This window comes from Centruroides vittatus, unplaced genomic scaffold, assembly GCF_030686945.1.
Source record: "Centruroides vittatus isolate TY-2023 unplaced genomic scaffold, ASM3068694v2 contig_349, whole genome shotgun sequence".
Lineage (NCBI taxonomy): Eukaryota > Metazoa > Arthropoda > Arachnida > Scorpiones > Buthidae > Centruroides > Centruroides vittatus.
In genome coordinates, this window is record NW_027122172.1 from 968,586 (window position 1) to 987,282 (window position 18,697).

The 18,697-nt window shown below is 35.3% G+C and overlaps 1 protein-coding gene across 1 annotated transcript in view; it reads left to right on the forward strand.

Moving 5' to 3' along the window:
- The window catches only part of axo (axotactin), a 178,737-nt gene that overhangs the window by 101,519 nt on the left and 58,521 nt on the right, over positions 1 to 18,697 (forward strand). The window contains exons 8-10 of the mRNA XM_067269237.1: positions 2,163 to 2,314; positions 6,794 to 7,098; positions 17,288 to 17,424. Coding sequence (XP_067125338.1) covers positions 2,163 to 2,314; positions 6,794 to 7,098; positions 17,288 to 17,424 — 594 coding nt within the window. The remainder of the gene's footprint in view (positions 1 to 2,162; positions 2,315 to 6,793; positions 7,099 to 17,287; positions 17,425 to 18,697) is intronic.

Below are 18,697 nucleotides of genomic sequence, written 5' to 3' on the forward strand. Positions count from 1 at the left end.
ACATCTGTCTTCTGTTAAATGCGTTAAAAACGATTCCACCCACATCGATTGAATCAGAAAGGGCATTCTCGGCAGCAGGACTTTTTATTACCAAATTAAGAACCAGATTGAGTGATCGGAGTATCCGACCATCTTTGTTTCTTAAAATCTCATTATAAAAATTTACAGTAATATTTGTATTATGTTTTATTTAAATAAAAAATATCATTTTCTAAGTTAGAAGTTTGATCAAAGTTCAGTTTTTTTCTTTAAATTTTTAACTCAATTCGTAGGCAATTTTTGTTATAAGCAGTTTCGAACAAACTTTAACAAATTTTTTTTTATTTGTGAATTTTCTACGTAATTCAAAGGTATTTTTAATACATATTTTACACATCATTATTAATACGATTTTGGAGGTTGTAGAACACTTAAATTACTTTAAAAAATGAAAAATAATGATATCATTCGATTTCAAGATATTTTTTATATTTTAAAAATAATTTATTATATCCCGGGATTTCCCGGGATCCCGGGAAACAGTTCACTTTTATCCCGGAATCCCGGGACAAGCAAAAGACCGGGAAATAAGAAACCCTAGTATACAGGTATACAAAATAAAAGCTTGTGTAAAATTAAAATTGTATGTAATATACAGAAATTCTTAATTGTAAACAGTTTCTAGAAGAAAGGAACCAATTTTAAGTTATGTTGGATTTTATATACTCTGGTGTAAATGTGTGCATAAGGGTTATTGGTAGGGTTGCCACCTATCCGGGTTTGACCCAGAGACTCCGGGATTCAGTGAGTTATCTCCGGGCTCCGGGGTTAATTAATATTTCTCCGGGTTGTGCAAGTTGAAATGAATACGTACAAAATTATATGCAAACTGTTGCATATATTTCTTCCCCCGTGTACCGAATTACTAGTGTGGCAGTCGTTGGCTTAAAGACATAATGTCTATAACTGGCATAGGCGCAGTGTTGCTGCGTGCTATGTAGTTATACTGTACTCTCTCTTGTGACTGTTCTGTCAAGAGATGTCTATTGAGAGTGACATGATATAGCCTACATAGGTGACAGTTTGATAATCAGTGTTTGTGTTGGTTGATGATTAATGGTAAGTTATAGTATATAGTTACTCCTATTGGCCCACGCTCTAGTCAGTCTTGAGCAGGTTAAATAGCGTTACATAACGAACGGTTCTGTTGGACCCTCAAAAAAGATATTTTTTTTGATTTTCAGGTATTTTTTAAGTCTCCAAATTTTTTCAAAAATTTTAAGCGTGCGAAAAAATTTTATTGCGATTTTAATCAACCTTTAATGACACACAATTAACACTTAATTGCTTTTTATGGGATTTCTTTTATCAAATTTCATTCATCGTTCTAAAGTTCTAGTGCATGGATTTTACTTCGATAAAGTTATTTAAAGCTACTTTCTGATGTCAAAAATGACATCCAATAGTTTTTTAATTTTGTTAATTAATAGATTTTACTATATATACATTAAATTAAGTCGGGGGGTCGGAAATTGCAATAAGAAGTGTAATTTTTGAAAAATATTTAGAAATATATGGCTAACTAGTATTCACCCTGCTTTAGACCCTTCACCTCCTGAGACTTCTATGGAAATGTCCCTGGGGTTTTTTTGGTTTCTTAAATCATCTTCTCCGGGTGAGACTAAGTTATGAGGTGGCAACCCTAGTTATTGGTGTACCAGGCATAATGATTACATGACAACCTATGAGTCATATCTCGTGGCTGTTCTGGCTAAAAATTTTAATTTTTTAATGAGCTTTTTAAATTTTGTTTTCATTTTTTAAATTTTTTTTCTGAAAATGTTTGTTACATTTTTTTACTATCAACTTATTTATTTTCAAATTTCTATGTCATAATTTTAATATCCATTGTGTCATAAATATATTATCATATTGGTCTTCATCCCCTCCCACCTAAAATGTGTAACATAATAGGCTTTACTATGCTCCCTAATATGAAATTAATTTAAGTATAGAACATGTTAATAATCACATTAATATGATTTAATTAACAGTTTTAATAAAAACAGTGTTAAAAAATATTAGTTTTAATTATAAGATATAATTCTCTAATAATTCTTAATTGTAATCATTCTATTTTACTTCAAAAATATCAATACTTAGGTCTCAAACTTGAATTTCAGATGGCACAATGTTACTGTAATTCATCATGGAAAAGTAGTAAAAGTGATGCTTGATAATAGATACACAACTATATTAGAAGCAACTGGAGATCACCATCACTTACATTTGGATCCTGAAGTATACATTGGTGGTGCACCTCTAAATGCTAAAGGTTTGTTTAAAAAATCTCATTTATATTAAAATTTATGGCTGTAATATGAAAATATATAGTTCAACAAGTCCTTGTAAACAAAAGGAATCTTCTTTTTAGGTTATTTTATAAACTTTTATGTTCCTCATATAGTTCAATTTCTATGAATTACAAATTATTGGGCAATATACACACTTTTCTTTTGATACTGATATTGCTTGTGAATGATCTGGTTTCTTTCTCAACACTTCCATGATTTTCACATGGAAATCCTCACACTCATTGTCTGTGAGCAAGGAGCCTACATCATCATCTTCAGACACCTCATCAAGCCATTACAGAAACATTGTTTTTAAAGTGTTGTAATAAGCACGTGGTGAGAGTTGATTTTTTCACAAAGAGACAGGTATATAAAAACAATTAAGTCATGCTTTATTTTATTATGTGAACATATACAGGAAGGGTTCTTGTTGATTCCGACCTCCTGGTTCCTTACTTCCAACAAAAGAACAAAACAACAACTATTTCGATTCACGGTCGAGCAAGAACGTTCGCGATACAAAGAGACACTTAATTTCTAACTTAAACCTACTTATATCTAAAAGGGAAAGGAAAAGAAAAAAATAGATTAGAATGGAGAAACAGAAATATATTTTTAGGAAGGAATGGGTACCCGAGTTGGAGATCGAGGTGGCGGCTGCTGGAAGACTTCGTCTTGGGAATTTTCCTCTCTTTTGGGGACAGATCGCATGCGAGAATCGATACAAAAAGAAAAACGTCTTTTATCTTTGGCCTACCAATGTCCTTATTTATGCTACTTCTTTCGTACGTGCTCTTTGTGACTCTTTCAGTCGAAGCAACACCGACCTGGAGACTTCTCTCTGACTGTCCTCCTTCTTCTAGGTCCAAAACCAAAAGTAGCTCACTCCTCTCTCACTTGCCCTCTGGGCTTTTTCTTAATCTTTGTCCCTAATTAGGTCACCAACCACCCACACTTGGAGGAAAGTTCCAGAAAGTATAGACAAAGGAACACAGAACAAAGAAAGAAGGAAGGATAGAAAAACATATATATATATATATATATATATATATATCTAAAAAAGATAACAAAAAAAAATATTGGTGTATCACCACAAAAGTATTAGTTAAAGAAATTTATACTTTTAATGACCTCAAATGGACTTGCACCACTTTCAAAGTCAACAAAATGTGAAAATCATACATTTATGAAATATTAAAAATGGGATTTCAATTGAATGAAACCAATTTTTTATGAAATTTTTATTAAATATGTCAAAAAAAAAAAACAAAATAAAAAAGGCTTTATTTCAATATTTCTTCAGGTAATGCCATTTAAATTACTTTAATTACAACTTTATATTAATATGTGCAATTTTTTATTTTTATCATTATAAGGAAGTTTTTGAAAATAGTCGTGGTGTATTAGAGCAATATAAGGTAATAGATCCATCATATCATTGAATTTTTCGGATGTGATGGGCCTGACATGATGATATAAAGATGCTAGTATTATATTTTCCAATTTTTGTTCATTCACTGGAATTTTGGTACTTCCCGCATTTTTTGTAGGGTATAAAACTTAGTAGTGTGTTCTGTTTGTTTACTTAACTTGAAGTAAATAAGTACAATTACCTCTAAAATTACTAATAAATTGTTAATTTTATAACAAGTGTGCATTTTATATTATATAATATTCGAAATGGATAATGTCACCTTAGGCCGCGACTCCACTAGCTGTAAAACAGTCGTAAAACCCCTCGCCGTAAAAGCTTTTAATCACGTGACCTATTTGCGTTTGCGCTCGGATTGCGGTGGAGGTCCGGCTAGCAAAGCTTTTTACGGCGACAGTACTGTTACGGTGTACACGTGATATATCGATATAAAGACAATAATTATATTCTACGAGTTTTCTCTATACTATAATTACAAATATAGTAAAAGTAATATCTTTACTTTTTTATATTGACTTTTATTATTCTATTATTAAGATAATATACAGCATTTATAAGCTTAGCTTTTTTATTATATACTCCTCTAAATTGAAGGATTTTCCTTTGGCCATTCATATCGCGTGTTTTAGGCATCCATTATTATAATCAGGATACCTCTTGTCGTAGATACATGAATACTTTCGGATGTTTTTGATAAATATTTCCAGATCTTCTAGAGTAGCCACAAGAGAACGTACACGAAAGCTCGTTTTCTGCCATTTTCGCACCGTGTCACGATGACCTAGATTTAACTGACTTCTGATTGGTGGATGGTACCGGTTTACGGTCGTATTCACTTCGAAAGTTGACAACTGCTCAACTCGCTTTTTGGTTTTACGACTTGCTCAGGCGTAAAATATCATGGTCACACGATTAAAAGTTTTTACGGCGAGGGGTTTTACGGCCCTTTTACGGCTAGTGGAGTCGCGGCCTTAGAATCAGACAGTGATTCAGGTAGGTATTTATAAAATAAACTCTTATTTTGATACATTTCCTTCTACTTTGCGGAAAGTGGACTTACACCACTTTCAAAGTAATTATATTTGTAATTTCATTAACTACGTAAATTATATTGACAAAACGATGAAAATTTTGAAGAATTTTTTTTTGGGAACTGTTTATAGATAAAAAGCTCATAGCAGATTGCATTCATTGTTATCATTAACTAACTTTTTGTCAAAAATGGACTTACACCATTTTCAAAGAAAATGGCTCATATATTGCATTTGTAGGCATTTTTATGCATGAAATACAGCTAAAAAGGTAAAAAAAAAGACTTTGTTTTGGGGTTGGGAACAGATTAATTCATTTTATATTGTTTCTAATGGAAAATTTGTTTCAGTTTGAGAACAAATTGATTTTCAAATAATTTTTAGGAATGAATTAAGTTTGAAAACTGAGGTTTGACTGTGATTAATATCATAATATATAATATTATATTTAATAACTTTAACTTAAGCATAATTAAACATGCATATTTAAACAAATTCTTGGAAGCCATTTATATTACGTTAATGTCAATTAATGTGGTTACTATTATTAATTTGATTTTGATTCAACTGTGGTGTATACTGAAAAACGGAAATAGGATCTTTCCTGCATGTGCGTTGAAATCTAATTTAAATAGCAATGTCATTGATGATTGGATGTCTAATGATGCAAGGTGATCTTGGTAACTTCTGAATCAGTAGTCCCATCATTGTGTTGTAGAACGCACGTGGTGAAAAAATAAGTCCGACGAGAGGATAAAGGAAATTTTAACAACTTTATTTTATTTTTCACCCGCATTTGTTAAATTATACAGGATTCTCGATACACATTTGTATTCCGACACTCCTTTTACAAAATCACTTAAAACTTGGCAGAATCGTAGTCGAAAAACTCGCGACAAAAGAATTGATGTACGCGACGCGTTACAGAAGGGGCGCGAAAAAGAAACTTATAACTAATTACTTAAAACTACTTATGCTAGAGAGGGAAAGAGAAGATGTAGATAATAGGACAGAACAAGACAAGAACAGGTACCCAAACTTAGCTAGTGAACTCGTGATGGTGGCTATAACTCAGGCCTTCTTGGACGATACGAGATTCCACGACCGTAGTGTTCGAATTTTCTACTTCGTGTTCTTCCGATAGACTTCCAGAAGAGCTTTTGTATCAGATTTCTAGAGTTTTTCTCTAGATTCCGTAACGTTCGGTTTGCTGCCTCCTTCGTGCTCCTCGGCGCGAAATTCCTGGAGACCTCACTAAACACATCCTCACAGCTCGTCGTCTCGGCCCAAAAGAGGCCAGTCTATCACTCTTTTAGCCCCTGCAGGCTATCCCTTTTTCTTTGTCTTAAAACCAGTTCGTTGCCACCCGATGGGAGAAGTTTCCAGAAGAAAGAGAGCAGGGAACAAAGGGTAGAGAAATAAAGGGAAAGAGGAAAGAATATATACATATATATATACACAAATAAAATATACAAAAAAAATATGGCGTAAGACCACAATTGATTGGTCGGGCCGTCAACTTTCTTTAACATAGGAAGTACAGGGAGTTGACCATCTATGTCTCTCTGATCTGTGGCTGGCTCTTGCTGAATAGTTTATTTGACAGCTGAGTTATTATATGGCAACTGTGGCAAATATGAGTTCAAAATTTTGTTCATGAACCAAATTGAAAAGTTAGGCATTCAAAACTTCAGACTTGACTGTACTTTCTTTTCTCGGCAAAAAATATTATAAGCTGTTTTTATAGTATGTAAAGAATTTAATTTACATTTTCTTAATTTTACTTTATTTACAAAATATATAGTAAGTTTTCATTCTAACAATGTAATTTACTTATATTTTATATTTATTTTATAATATTTACATTTATAGTTTTTAAAAAAAGATATGAAAAATATACACAACATTTACAGTATATAAATATATATTAGAAAATTAATAACTTTTTATTATTAGTTACATTGCCTTAAATACTATTTATTTGTTTATTTTTACAGGATTAAGATCTCACAAAAAGTTTGTTGGTTGTTTAAAAGAGTTATATTTTAATAGAAAAAATATCTTGTTTTCTCTTCATGAGGCTAATTCAGCAGTCAGACATTATGGAATATTTCTCATCGAACATGGATGTTCTGTTGTTGATGTAATACCACTGACTTTCAGACTGAAAGAATCAAGATTATTATTAAATCATTCAGGTGGCAAAGAGTTTGACATGACTTTGGAGTTTAAAACTTTGCAAAGAGAGTGTGTTCTTGCATCAGGATTTATTGAAATTGAAAATAGAAGAGGAATCTGGGAGGTAAATAACTATACTCTTATAGTTTAAAACAGGGGTGTCTAAACATTTTGACTGTTGATTCCTTGATATTTTCTCAACCCCCTAATCTTTTTTAGTTTTGTTAATACAAATAATAAACATGTATGGTGAGTAATAACTAGTATGGTTATATCTAAATTAAATATGTTTGGAAACAAGAGATTGGATGGAGGTTTAGGTAGCTTAGCTGACAATGCATCTAAGTAGTAAGCTGCAGTTGTGAGTTCCAAGTCCTGCTGAAAAGAATCAGCCCAGAGCAGGACTTGAATTCACAACTATTTTCTATTATTTAATACTTTTAATTATGATTATTAAATTTAATAAGAGATGATGCCTAATGCCTACTTCTAGTGAAAAATTTACAAATTAATATTTAAATGCTAAGAAATTTACAAATTTCTTAGTATTTAATTATTAATAGTAGCAGTAATATAGTGTAGCGCTTCGCCGCTATTAACTATATGTATATATTTTTGTATTTTTTTTTTGTTCGATTGTTCTATTTATATGTTTGTTTTTTCGTTTATGTCGCGTCGCGTATATGTTGTTGTATCGGGTTTTAGATGTGATGCACAGCCATTTTGTTGTGTACTGTACCGTCTGTTGTCGTCATTGCTGTGCCGTGGTTTTTGATTGGCTATTTGGAGGATCACGTGGGAGGAAAAGAAAAAGCTCCCGGATGGTGGGAGATATAAACGGGTGACTTCCACATGTCGAGGTATTTTCATTTTTCTCTTTCGTGGATCGGGGATCTGGAGCGGTGAAGAGACGAGAGGAAGGATTCGAAGCAGAGCAGCCGATCAGGAAGAAAAAAAAACAAGAACCAGCGAGAAGAATCTCATTTCGTAACAACGTGTCCCACGAAATACGGCGACGGTATCTACCATCTTGTAAATGTTTGTATAGTTTTTTAAGGTTTAATCGCGTATTAGTTTTAGTCTCGCGATTAATTACTGTTGTAATCATAGTGTTATTGTCATCCTTAATTTTGTTAAGAACGCTGTTTGCCTGTTTAAATCAGGCGATCAATCCCCCTTTTTTTGTGTGTGTAATTAATAAACCTTTGTTTGTTTATCTATACGCTTCTACCGACTATTCATTTCCACTTCCTTTCATACCCGCAAACCACGTGCTTGCGGAGTCTACAATAGCCTGATTTAATCCAGCAATCATTTGACTTTAATAATAATAAATTTGGTGAGCAATATTAATCTACATACCATTTTCATAGAAAAAATCTTGATAGTGTGAAAATTTACAACATCCAGAACTATCATGTATAGTGTTGCCACCTTTACAAAATCACTGACCCGGACGGCAAGTCAGGTTTGTTCGAACAAGTCAAGACATTGTTCGTCAGTCAAGAAAGTTTAGGAGGCCGTACCATTGGCTTAGCCTTGGAAATGAGGAAAGAAGAAGAGTTGAAGGGGGGAAGAGGGAAGACGGGATAAGAATGACAGGATAGCAGGAAAGTAGATCTATGAGCAGCCAACACCGAGTTCCGTTTATAAATCCAAAATCAAAGAATACAGTGGGTAGGCGAGTGCCTAACATAAACAGTGAAAACGTGCCATCCTGGAGTTACAGAACAATTGACAATACATGAAATGTAAATGAAAATACAGTGCAGTAAATTACAACAACAATAGCGGTCTCCAACTCGGAGAGTACGAAATGGCCCGACAATAGACACACAACAAAATGCGACAACAATACAAGAAACATGGCTCTTCGGTTCGGAGAGAACGAAGACCCAACATGCCAATGACCACTGGCACAAGGGCGCGACATCAGTAGTAGAATACAGAAACCTCTGATCCAGAGAGGAGCGGTAGCCTAACGAAACAAGCATTTCGTCTACCAAGAGCAACAAAACAGTGAGAGTCACGACAATCAGAAACAGCCGAAGCTATCACTACAAGCAAAGAGTATTTCCCCATCCTTGGGAAGACCTGGGAGCCGGTGGCCTACTGGCTTAGGGAGACAAAAGGACACATGAAGATTGAGAGCCGGACCCTGAAGAAGACTGCCAGCCTGGACCCTGGTCCATACTGGCAGTAAAGGCTGGTGCCATGATCCCAGTGCTGCGGATGAAGTCTCTGAAGGCAGAAAATGTCCTGCTGTTGAAGAGAAAGTCTTTGCACCTGCAGGGCCAGTGAAAGCCCTGCGAATACATAGCATCCTTAAGCTGGATCCAGTGAGTAGAATGAGCCATGCAATGAAAAAGGACATGCTCTGGAGTCTCTTTGCCTTGCTTGCAAACACACCTGCCGTTGCCTTTGCTTAAGAAGTGCTTCAGATACTGCCTGAAGCCCCCGTGCCCTGTGATGAACTGTGTACTGTGGAAATCAGGAGTATAGTGACTCAGCTTGTTCCTCACGGCTATAGATGGGAAAAAGTCAAATGTGTTCCTCCCTGTTGAATCGGTGGCCCACGTGGCCTGCCAACTGTTCAATGTGTACTCGTAGAGCTGGGCCTTAATCCAACTGTGTGGAACGAGTGAGAAGGATAATTCGGTTAAGTTGCCAATGGCCTTTTTGGCCAAAAAGTCGGCCTTGTCGTTTCCTGCCTCGCGTGCATGGCCTTTAGTCCACTGATATGTGATTTTAATGTTTCTGGTAGCCAGTGAAGAAGTTGTGTGAATAATGTCTTTGATCAGTTTGAGATTGCAGTTCAGTGATTGAATCTGGTGTAGAACCACCCTACTGTCGCTAACGATTTTAATGACTTTCTTGGCCCCAAACTTCTCCATCTTTTGGACATGCTTCAAAGCTTTGAATATTGCTAGGCTCTCTGCTTGATTTACAGTACAGTAAGGGCCCAGCTTGAAATAGGCCTGTGCATCACTCTATGATTGTTGTCAAAATACACAAAAGCAGCCCTGACCCCATGGGGCCTTTTGATCCATCTGTGTAGATATTAAATCCAGTCCTGTCGTGGGTTTCAGGATTGAGGTGCACCTCTGGGGGTCCGTGGCAGGGTGCAGTGAACTATATTCACTATGCTTATTGAGGTCGTGGCTGAGGATTTTGTTGGCTATATCCTGGACCAGAGGCGGGGTGTTGCTGGAAGTGGACAGCCTGGTTGGAGAAGTGCCTAACCTGGAAGTACCAGTATCTTTCGGATGCTTTGAGGTCTAGAGGGATCGAGTTGGCCATCACTTGCAGCCCATTGGTCGGGGCCGTTCTGTAGGCCCTACACACAGTGATGAGGTAGCTCCATTGGATAGATTGGAGGTTCTTGCTGATGTGTTGGGTGTTTGCCGCATGACCCCAAATCTCTGCCCCATATAGGACAGCAGGCTCAATGGTGCAGTGGTAAATAAGGGAAGAGTTGATGTAACTAAGTCCCCAATAGTTCCTGCAAATCATCTGTGGCCGTCAGCCATATTGTTTTCTTGTTTATTTTTTGTTTAGTTCATAAGTTGTAAATACATATATATATATTTTTTCTTCCTTCTTCCTTCATTCTATTCTCTTATTTTTGTTCCTTTCTTCTTTGTCTCAACAATCTAACCGTTATCGCTGGAGGGCAGGATTACTCCTTCTAAGAACTAAGGAGGAGTGAGAACAAAAGAAAAGAGGAAGCCCTGAGGACTAAGTGGTAGAAGAACGGACACTTTTCTACTGGACCTTGAGAAGGACGGAAGTGTGAGCCAGCGATCGACCAGAAACGGGAAAAATCGAAAGGAGGCTGCAGGACCGTCGAGGCTAAAGGAATATAGACACAAAACCGAGGGAGCACCGACGGAATCGAAAAACGTCGAGGGCAGACAGCCGGACAAGGAAAAAGAGAGAAAAACAGCTGCTATTGTGGAAATACACTCCAGCGAAAATACCGATCAACGTAGACCCGGGTACCTTCCATCTGTTTCTATATACTTTCCGTCTTTCCTAAATCTATCTGTTTCCCCTTTCCTTTTTAGTTTTTAAGGTAGATATAAGTTTAGTTTTAAGTCGGGTGTAAAAAGCTTGTGTTACGAGCGCAGGTGTAATTCTTTGTATGTGGCGATCCCCCTTCCTCAGTAAAGTTATTTCAGTTGAGATTATTTGTAATTAGAAAAGGAAAGAACCGTGTTCCAGAGGAGAAATAAAAGTACTTTTAATTGTGTATCAGTCTCTGTGTTCATACTTGTAACATGCATTCACGGGTTTACAAGCCTCTCTCCACGAACAACCACACATTCATAGGGCATGGGCCAGAGTTATTGCCTTCTGTACGTAGTCCATATGTGATGTCCAATGCAGAAGACAGTGCACTTGGACCTCTAGGTATTTAATTTAGTTTGTGCACTTTATCCTCTCGTTCTGTATCTTGATTGTCGATTTCAATTTGAGCGGGTTTGACCTGGGAAACTGTGCATTCACATTTATTCGGATTGATGATTAGTTTGTTTTTCTTTGACCAGTCCAGTATAGTTTGAAGCAATAAATTCAGCTCCTTTTGGAGGACCTCTTGGTTGCAGTGGGACATGAAGATCAGTGTATCATCTGCAAACCCTATAATCTTAGCTCTTAAGTTAGATTGCATCGAGTCTTGTAGACTAAGGAGACTGTTATACATGGTTATCCAAAGTAGTGGGCCCGAGCTTGACCCTTGGGGGCACTCTCTGGTGACCTGTTTGTTGATTGTATCTCCTCTGGGGCTCAGCCCCACCTGGCGATTACCAAGGAAACTCCTATAAAGCCCTAGGATATTCGATGGGCAATTAATATCCTTTAGGCCACAATGATGGCAGGCCACCAGGCATGGTCAAACGCCCCCCAAAAGTCTATTGCAGTGGTTCCCAACCTTTTCTAGGATGCGGAACACTTTTGTGAGCAATTTTCTTCAGCGGAACACTTACTTAAGTTAATATGAAATACATAAGCTTGTCATCAGTTATTTTATTAGAATTGAGCAGTTATAATTCAAAATCTCTACTCATATTATTAACGCCAATTCTAAGACAGGAAAAAATATACCATATTTTACGGACTATAAGACGCTACAGACTATAAGACGCACTTTAATTTTTAAGCTTTTTTTTTTTTTTTTTTTAAATACATATAAAATACATATAAGATGCTACGGACTACAAGACGCACCTGAATTTTGGAGGCAATTTTTTGAAGAAAAAAATGCGTCTTATAGTCCGTAAAATACGGTATACCTAAATAACTTTAATGGGAAACTTGTGCCTGATGTTTTTTACATATTTCATTCAGTTTTTATCATTGCCTTTATCTTATTCAAAACAGTAGTACACTCCATAAGTACGAGTCGTACATATATATTTAAGTTTATGAAAATTTTATGATTTTAATTTTTTGATATTCGGCGGCTCAAATACGATTGTACACTTTCCGATTTGTAACTAAATCTGCGGAACACTTGGGAGATGCTTACGGAACACTGGTGTTCCGTAAGCATCTCCTGGGAACCACTGGTCTATTGCAACAGCCAGGGTGTGCTGATCCTTCTTCTTGGCCTCTTTAACAATGTTGACTAGATCTTGTAGAGCCATGCAGTGTTTTTCTGCTTCCTGAACCCATACTGATGGGGGTGCAGGACTTTGATGGATTCTGAGTGATGCTGTAGTCTTCTGGCCATTAGAGAGTCTAGAATTTTGCCCAGTATAGAAAGAAGCGAAATCAGACGGTAGTCCTGCGAGGTAGTAGGTGTGTGTCATTTTGGGATCAACTTAATCCTTGCAATCTTCCAGCTGTCAGGGTAGTATTTCATCTGGAGGCACTTATTGTAAATCACCAGAAAGTGGGCCAGGATGGCCCTGAAGGCCCTCTTAGCCATCTGCCTTGTTACTTTGTCTGGCCCCGGCACTTTCCTAGTATTGATCTTCCTAAAAAGAGTGGCTAACTCAGTCATTGAAAAGGCTTTGTCATCACCTGCTTTATCCACTGTCATGCTACTAGTCCTGATGTAATTATGGTGGAGGGTATCCTCGTTGGGGTTGTCACCCAGGAAGAGAGCATTGAGGATATAGCTGTAGGTTTCCTTAGTGCTATTGGTGTAAGTTCCGTCCTCCTTTTTAAGAGAGTTTGGAGTGTGCCTAGTTTTGGTCTTGTTAAAGGCAATATAGTATGGGATAGTTCAGCATTAATTAACATGCATCTTGTCATTTCTGTCAGATATCTATTCTTCCTTTCTACTACTACATTTTGTTACGGGGAATAAGATGCCACAGTTTCCCATAAAATACCTTCATTTTTAAAGAACATCTTTAAGTTGGTACTTGAAATTTACCTCCTCTGTCTGATCTGAATCATTGAAGAGTTCTTCCAAATTTTGTTTGTACATATTTAACATATTCCTTTATTTTATCAGGTCCTTCACTTTTATGTTTAAGAAGATATATTTCGATGTACCTACTGTAATCATCTATCATGGTTAAAATGTATTTGTTGCCTCTCAGCATTGCGTTTGCATTGGTCCATAAACGTCTGTGCATATTAATTCAACTAATTGATAAGTTTTGGTTTTCGATTTCTTTGGAAAACTCTTAGTAGTTATTTTGGCCTCGATGCAATATTCACAAGGTTTAAATATGCGACATTTCTGAACATTTATTCCTGTAGCCAATTGCTTATTCTGCATCGAAATTATAGAGTTTATGTCAGGATGCCCTAATCTTCTATGCCACAAGTGGATGCATTCCTTCATATCATTAACTACTGTAAGCGTTTTATAAGATTTATCAAGCTCATACAAACATGTTTGCCATTGCTGTTGTTACCGTTACTCCGTTTTTCAGGATAGAGCAAATATACTCTTCAAATTTTATGGTAAACCCTAATCTCTTTAGTCTTCTGACTGAGATTAAATTTCCTTTAAAATGTGGTATATATAGCACATCTTTCATACATATTCTACGTCATTTGTTATTTTCATCCATGCAGGTTATCATTACATTGCCTTTACCTTCAGTGTATAGAGCTCGACCATTGGCTAATATCACTCTTTCTCTATGTTCACTATTAATGGTTGTGAATAAATACTTCTCACAATACATGTGACGAAGCTCCCAACTCTACCTACCATTGATGAATCTCTTTTTGCATTCCTGTCTTAAAACATACATAGGATTCCTTTTCCAGATGCTGTTCATCACACACTGCATAAATTTTGTTGATCTGATTTGGATGCTTTTCTTTCCACGTTGCATATTTCCTACATTCTTTCTTTACATGTCCTTGTTTTTTTGCAAAAATAACAACTTTTGAGCAAATTCCTTTTCTGAATTACTGGGCGTGTTCCCACTTTAAATGCTTTATCTACTTCATATTCTTCATTTGATGAGGTCTTTCTTCCTGAGCGTTCCTCAAGTAATTTATTACGTACTAACTCTTGAGTTAAATCTTCTGGATGAGTCTCTAGTGCTGTTATTAGTGTTATAGCTGTCTGGCAAGCGACTATGTAATAATGCTATCTTTAATTTCTCAGCTAGAGTTTCTCCCAGTGCCATAAGACAATAAACCAATTCCTCCATGTTGGCCAAGTGTATCTCCATGTCGCCATTTTCTTCTAGTTTTAAATTGCAAATTTTCTTCAATAGGTAAACTTTATTCGATAGTGTAGACTTAACATGGTGTTTCCTTATGGCTTTCCAAGTTCCTTTAGCTGTAGTTTCCTTTCTTACTAATGGCTGTTGATTGTCTTCCGTCAGGAGGCCTATCATGGTGCGCACCTTTTTGACCTTTGTTAACCAAGATGAGCCAGGATCCGAGGGTATTTCCTTTTGTATTACTTCCCATAACTCGTCTTTTATCAACAGTAGTTCCATCTTATATTTCCAAATGTGATAGTCGTTGTTGTTTAATTTAGTGATGGCAACGTAACTTTTGTCCGCCATTGTGAAGTCTTTTGTGTTCTCGCCGAATATTCTTCTTACATAAATTTATATCAGTTTATGTTATCTCTTGAATTTACCCTTTTTTCCTTATGCTTAATTAGTCGTTACTATAACTGGGCCCATAACCTGTTAGACTTAATGTTGCTTGTTAGAGATTAGTAAAAAATGGTTAGACTTGCATAACTGGATATGTAACAAAGAAACGAAGAATACACAAAGATTACCCTGTCTTGACTCACGGAAGGTTAGCAGAGAGTGAAACGAGGTCACTGCCACCAATGGCTGCCCGAGGGGTCAACAGCACCACCAATCTTTTATTACATAACAAAAAAATATTCACAAAACATTACTGCAACACAATGCATTGTACATAACGATGTCATATAGCATTTAACGATAATTTCAATCATTGATTCCAACAAAATACATGTGAAAATGTTTGCATGTAATGATAAAAAGTTTGCTTGGAACAATAAGATATGGAACTTTGTTTATTAGGTATTTAGCAGTAAATCATTTCCTTATATATATGTATATAATATTCCAGTCAAATAATAGTAAACTGAGACAAAATAAAGACCTTCTCTCATCTCCAATCATCATTGATGTTCTCGTCTTTTGGTCCCTTGACAGGTTTCTTTGTGGAGCCATGTTTTGTTCTATTCCTTTTTTTGTTTTTTAGTTTGCTGGCTGCTATCATGGAAGTTACTTTCATGGCTAGTACTTCTAACATACACACTATAAACCAACAAAACAAAAACTGACCCTAATGGTCTCATGTGTGGAAAACTGTGAAGATCCATAGTGTAAAAAAAAATTGCAGGTAATGGGTGATTCGGATTACCACAAGGAGAGAGAAGCAAGGCAGTCACTTAAAACTAATCTTTATGTACAAAATCATATATACAGATATACACATTATCCAACACAATAGGGTGCACAACACGTGGCGGTTCACAGAGTCCTTTAGCGAAAAGTACATGAAACAAAAAAAATCCAACAAACGAAAAATGTCTACTTAGTAATATTGCAGAGCAGGCACTTAACTCACGTATATAAACTTTATCCCTTGTTTCACTATTCCTTTTGCCGACGGAGACGGATTACCAGATCACCAATCTTCAACACAACGGACAAAGAAAAATTCACTAGTTACATCTACAGCTCCCCAAAGGACGACACACTCCTCACAGCTGAAAGTCCGGAACCAGAATGCCCTGTGCCGGTCCTGCACCCCATACATATCAACCCCATCACCAACCCAGTGCTGCCATGCAAAAACTGCCCAAAAGTAAACAAAAAATAAATTTTTTTTTTTGTTTTACAATTATCGATTACAAATAAAACCGCGCATACATTAAAGGAGATGATAATTTACAATGATAACATTAAAGAAATCAAAAGAAAACAATTTATTTTTATAACAACAATATAGGCCGACAATATATAAGAACGACACACGTCTCGATACATATTGTGGGGCAGTTCCTTTCTCTGGCATACTAATCTGCTTCCACCCTTAATAGATCTAGCTTGTGGCCTAGAAGGAAGGAAAGGTCCAGAATACAGAATAAAGGACAATGAGTTGATGTGTCAAGTAGAAATAAAGAAAAATGATGAACAAGTAATTATTTATTGTGATATTATCACAATGCTTGGCTGCAATTTTTAATCATATTTTTAATTTATTTAAAATACATGCTCTCCACTTCAAATTAGTACTATAGTGTTTTGACCCTGTACAGTAGTACATCATACTTTTCCATTAGCAATGGAATTATGCTGATCATTTATTAACTGCTTTCAGGGGAAAAGTATTAAATTGAAATAATGTAACTTTTGGTTTTCATCAGAAGTTCATATATCGTTAATCGGGGCCTTCTGCCCCTAACCTTTCTATATCTGGTCTTGACTTTCATGTATCTAACTCCATTCTTGAGATTAAGGAAGGACAGACAGATGGATAGACAACAGTAGGAATTTATAGGTCTACAGTTTTTTCAAATTGCTGGAGGTATAATTCTATGCCATACTACATATTCCTTCTGCCTTTTTGCTATTTTTTCTCTCTCTTTTTCATTTCTTTGATTATGAAAAACTGTCCTATTTTTTTTTAACACAACTTTTTTACCCCTATTTATTTTGAGTAAAAATTGACTTCTAAGTTTAAACTTTTGTTCATTTTTTTATATTTACCTTTTTTTTTGTTTGTTTTAATTCTCCAAATTCTTCCAATCTTACTAGATAAAGTAAAACAAAAGTTTACTTATTAATTTAAGTTAAATACAAAAATAAAACAATTAATAATTTTATATATTTTAGATTTATTTACAAAGAGGCACTGCATTTTTTATCATTGTATTGACTTCAAATGGCCAGACTGACAAATGGACCATAAGTGAAGGTACACATCTATCAAATGATTATTGGCATCATGTTAATGTGAAATTTAAAAATGAGTAAGTAAATTTTATTAATGAGATTAATGCACTCTATTTTCTTTTACCTGTATTCACAATCCAAGATGAAGATTCAAAGCATTATTCTGTTGAGATTACAATGAATTATAAAGCAAAATAATTCAAAAGAATGAGACCAGGAGACAAAATACTCTCAGTAACATTTATTAAACTCAAATTGAGTATTAAAAAGTTACTCAAAAATTATTTTCATTTACATTTAATTAATGATAGACGCTTTGCATTTGATTGCTTGATCTCAGAATTTTGCATTGCTTTGTGAAACTCTCCACATATTTCCATAATTTAAAACAATTCTTTGAACAATTATTAGCCATATATATTATTTATACGTATTGAATGTACTGTACATATCAATAAATGTTAATGATTAATAGGATGGCTCCCTCTAAGTAACACAGCTGCATAATTGTGCAGTAATTTTTAAGAATGGCACATTAAAAAAATGCAGTGACTTTAGACTAATAGCAGATATGATTTAAATAATGAAATGACAATAACTCCAGCTTTCTTTGTATCAATGTTTCCTGTAAAGCCCTCCTGCACATCTGGCATTGCTCATACCCAATACTTGTCTTAGAGGGAATGGTGATTAATGGTAAAAGGAAAGAAAACATAATTTATGATAATGTGAACAAATTAATAGGTGTACAGTACATATTAAAAACTTGAAATGGATTGTATGCATGCCATTTTGCTCTACAGATAACTGACATTTAACACCTTACAGAACATAAAACATTTAATTTCTTACAAGACTTTGTATTTTTAATATAATATATTATAGGTTCTCTTTACACTGGACAATTTACTTTAGAAAGAAATCTGTGTTTACTCTAGCATTTCATGCCAGTGAGTAAGTCAATGAGACCAATATAATTTTATACAAAGAATAATTAAACTATTACTATGTATATATAGAATGCAAAATTATGTTCATTTATACATTGGCAATGTCTTAGATAATTACAGGATAAAAATATTCAATTAACTAAATAAGTCTTGTCAATTATAATTAAAATCAAACAATCTGCCAAATTAGCAAGCTGTTATGTGGCTAAGTTAATGATTAGAAACTAATTAGTCTGTTTAGAGGTAGGCAGTTATGCTGTTGTGACAATCACTTGTCATTTCTGAATATAAAATTAAATTGTCAGTTACGAAGCCTTTGTTTATAAGCTTTTAGAATGTTCCATTGCTCGTTAAGCCTGGAGGGGTAATATACCCAGTGGGGGAGCAGGAGAAGGTATAT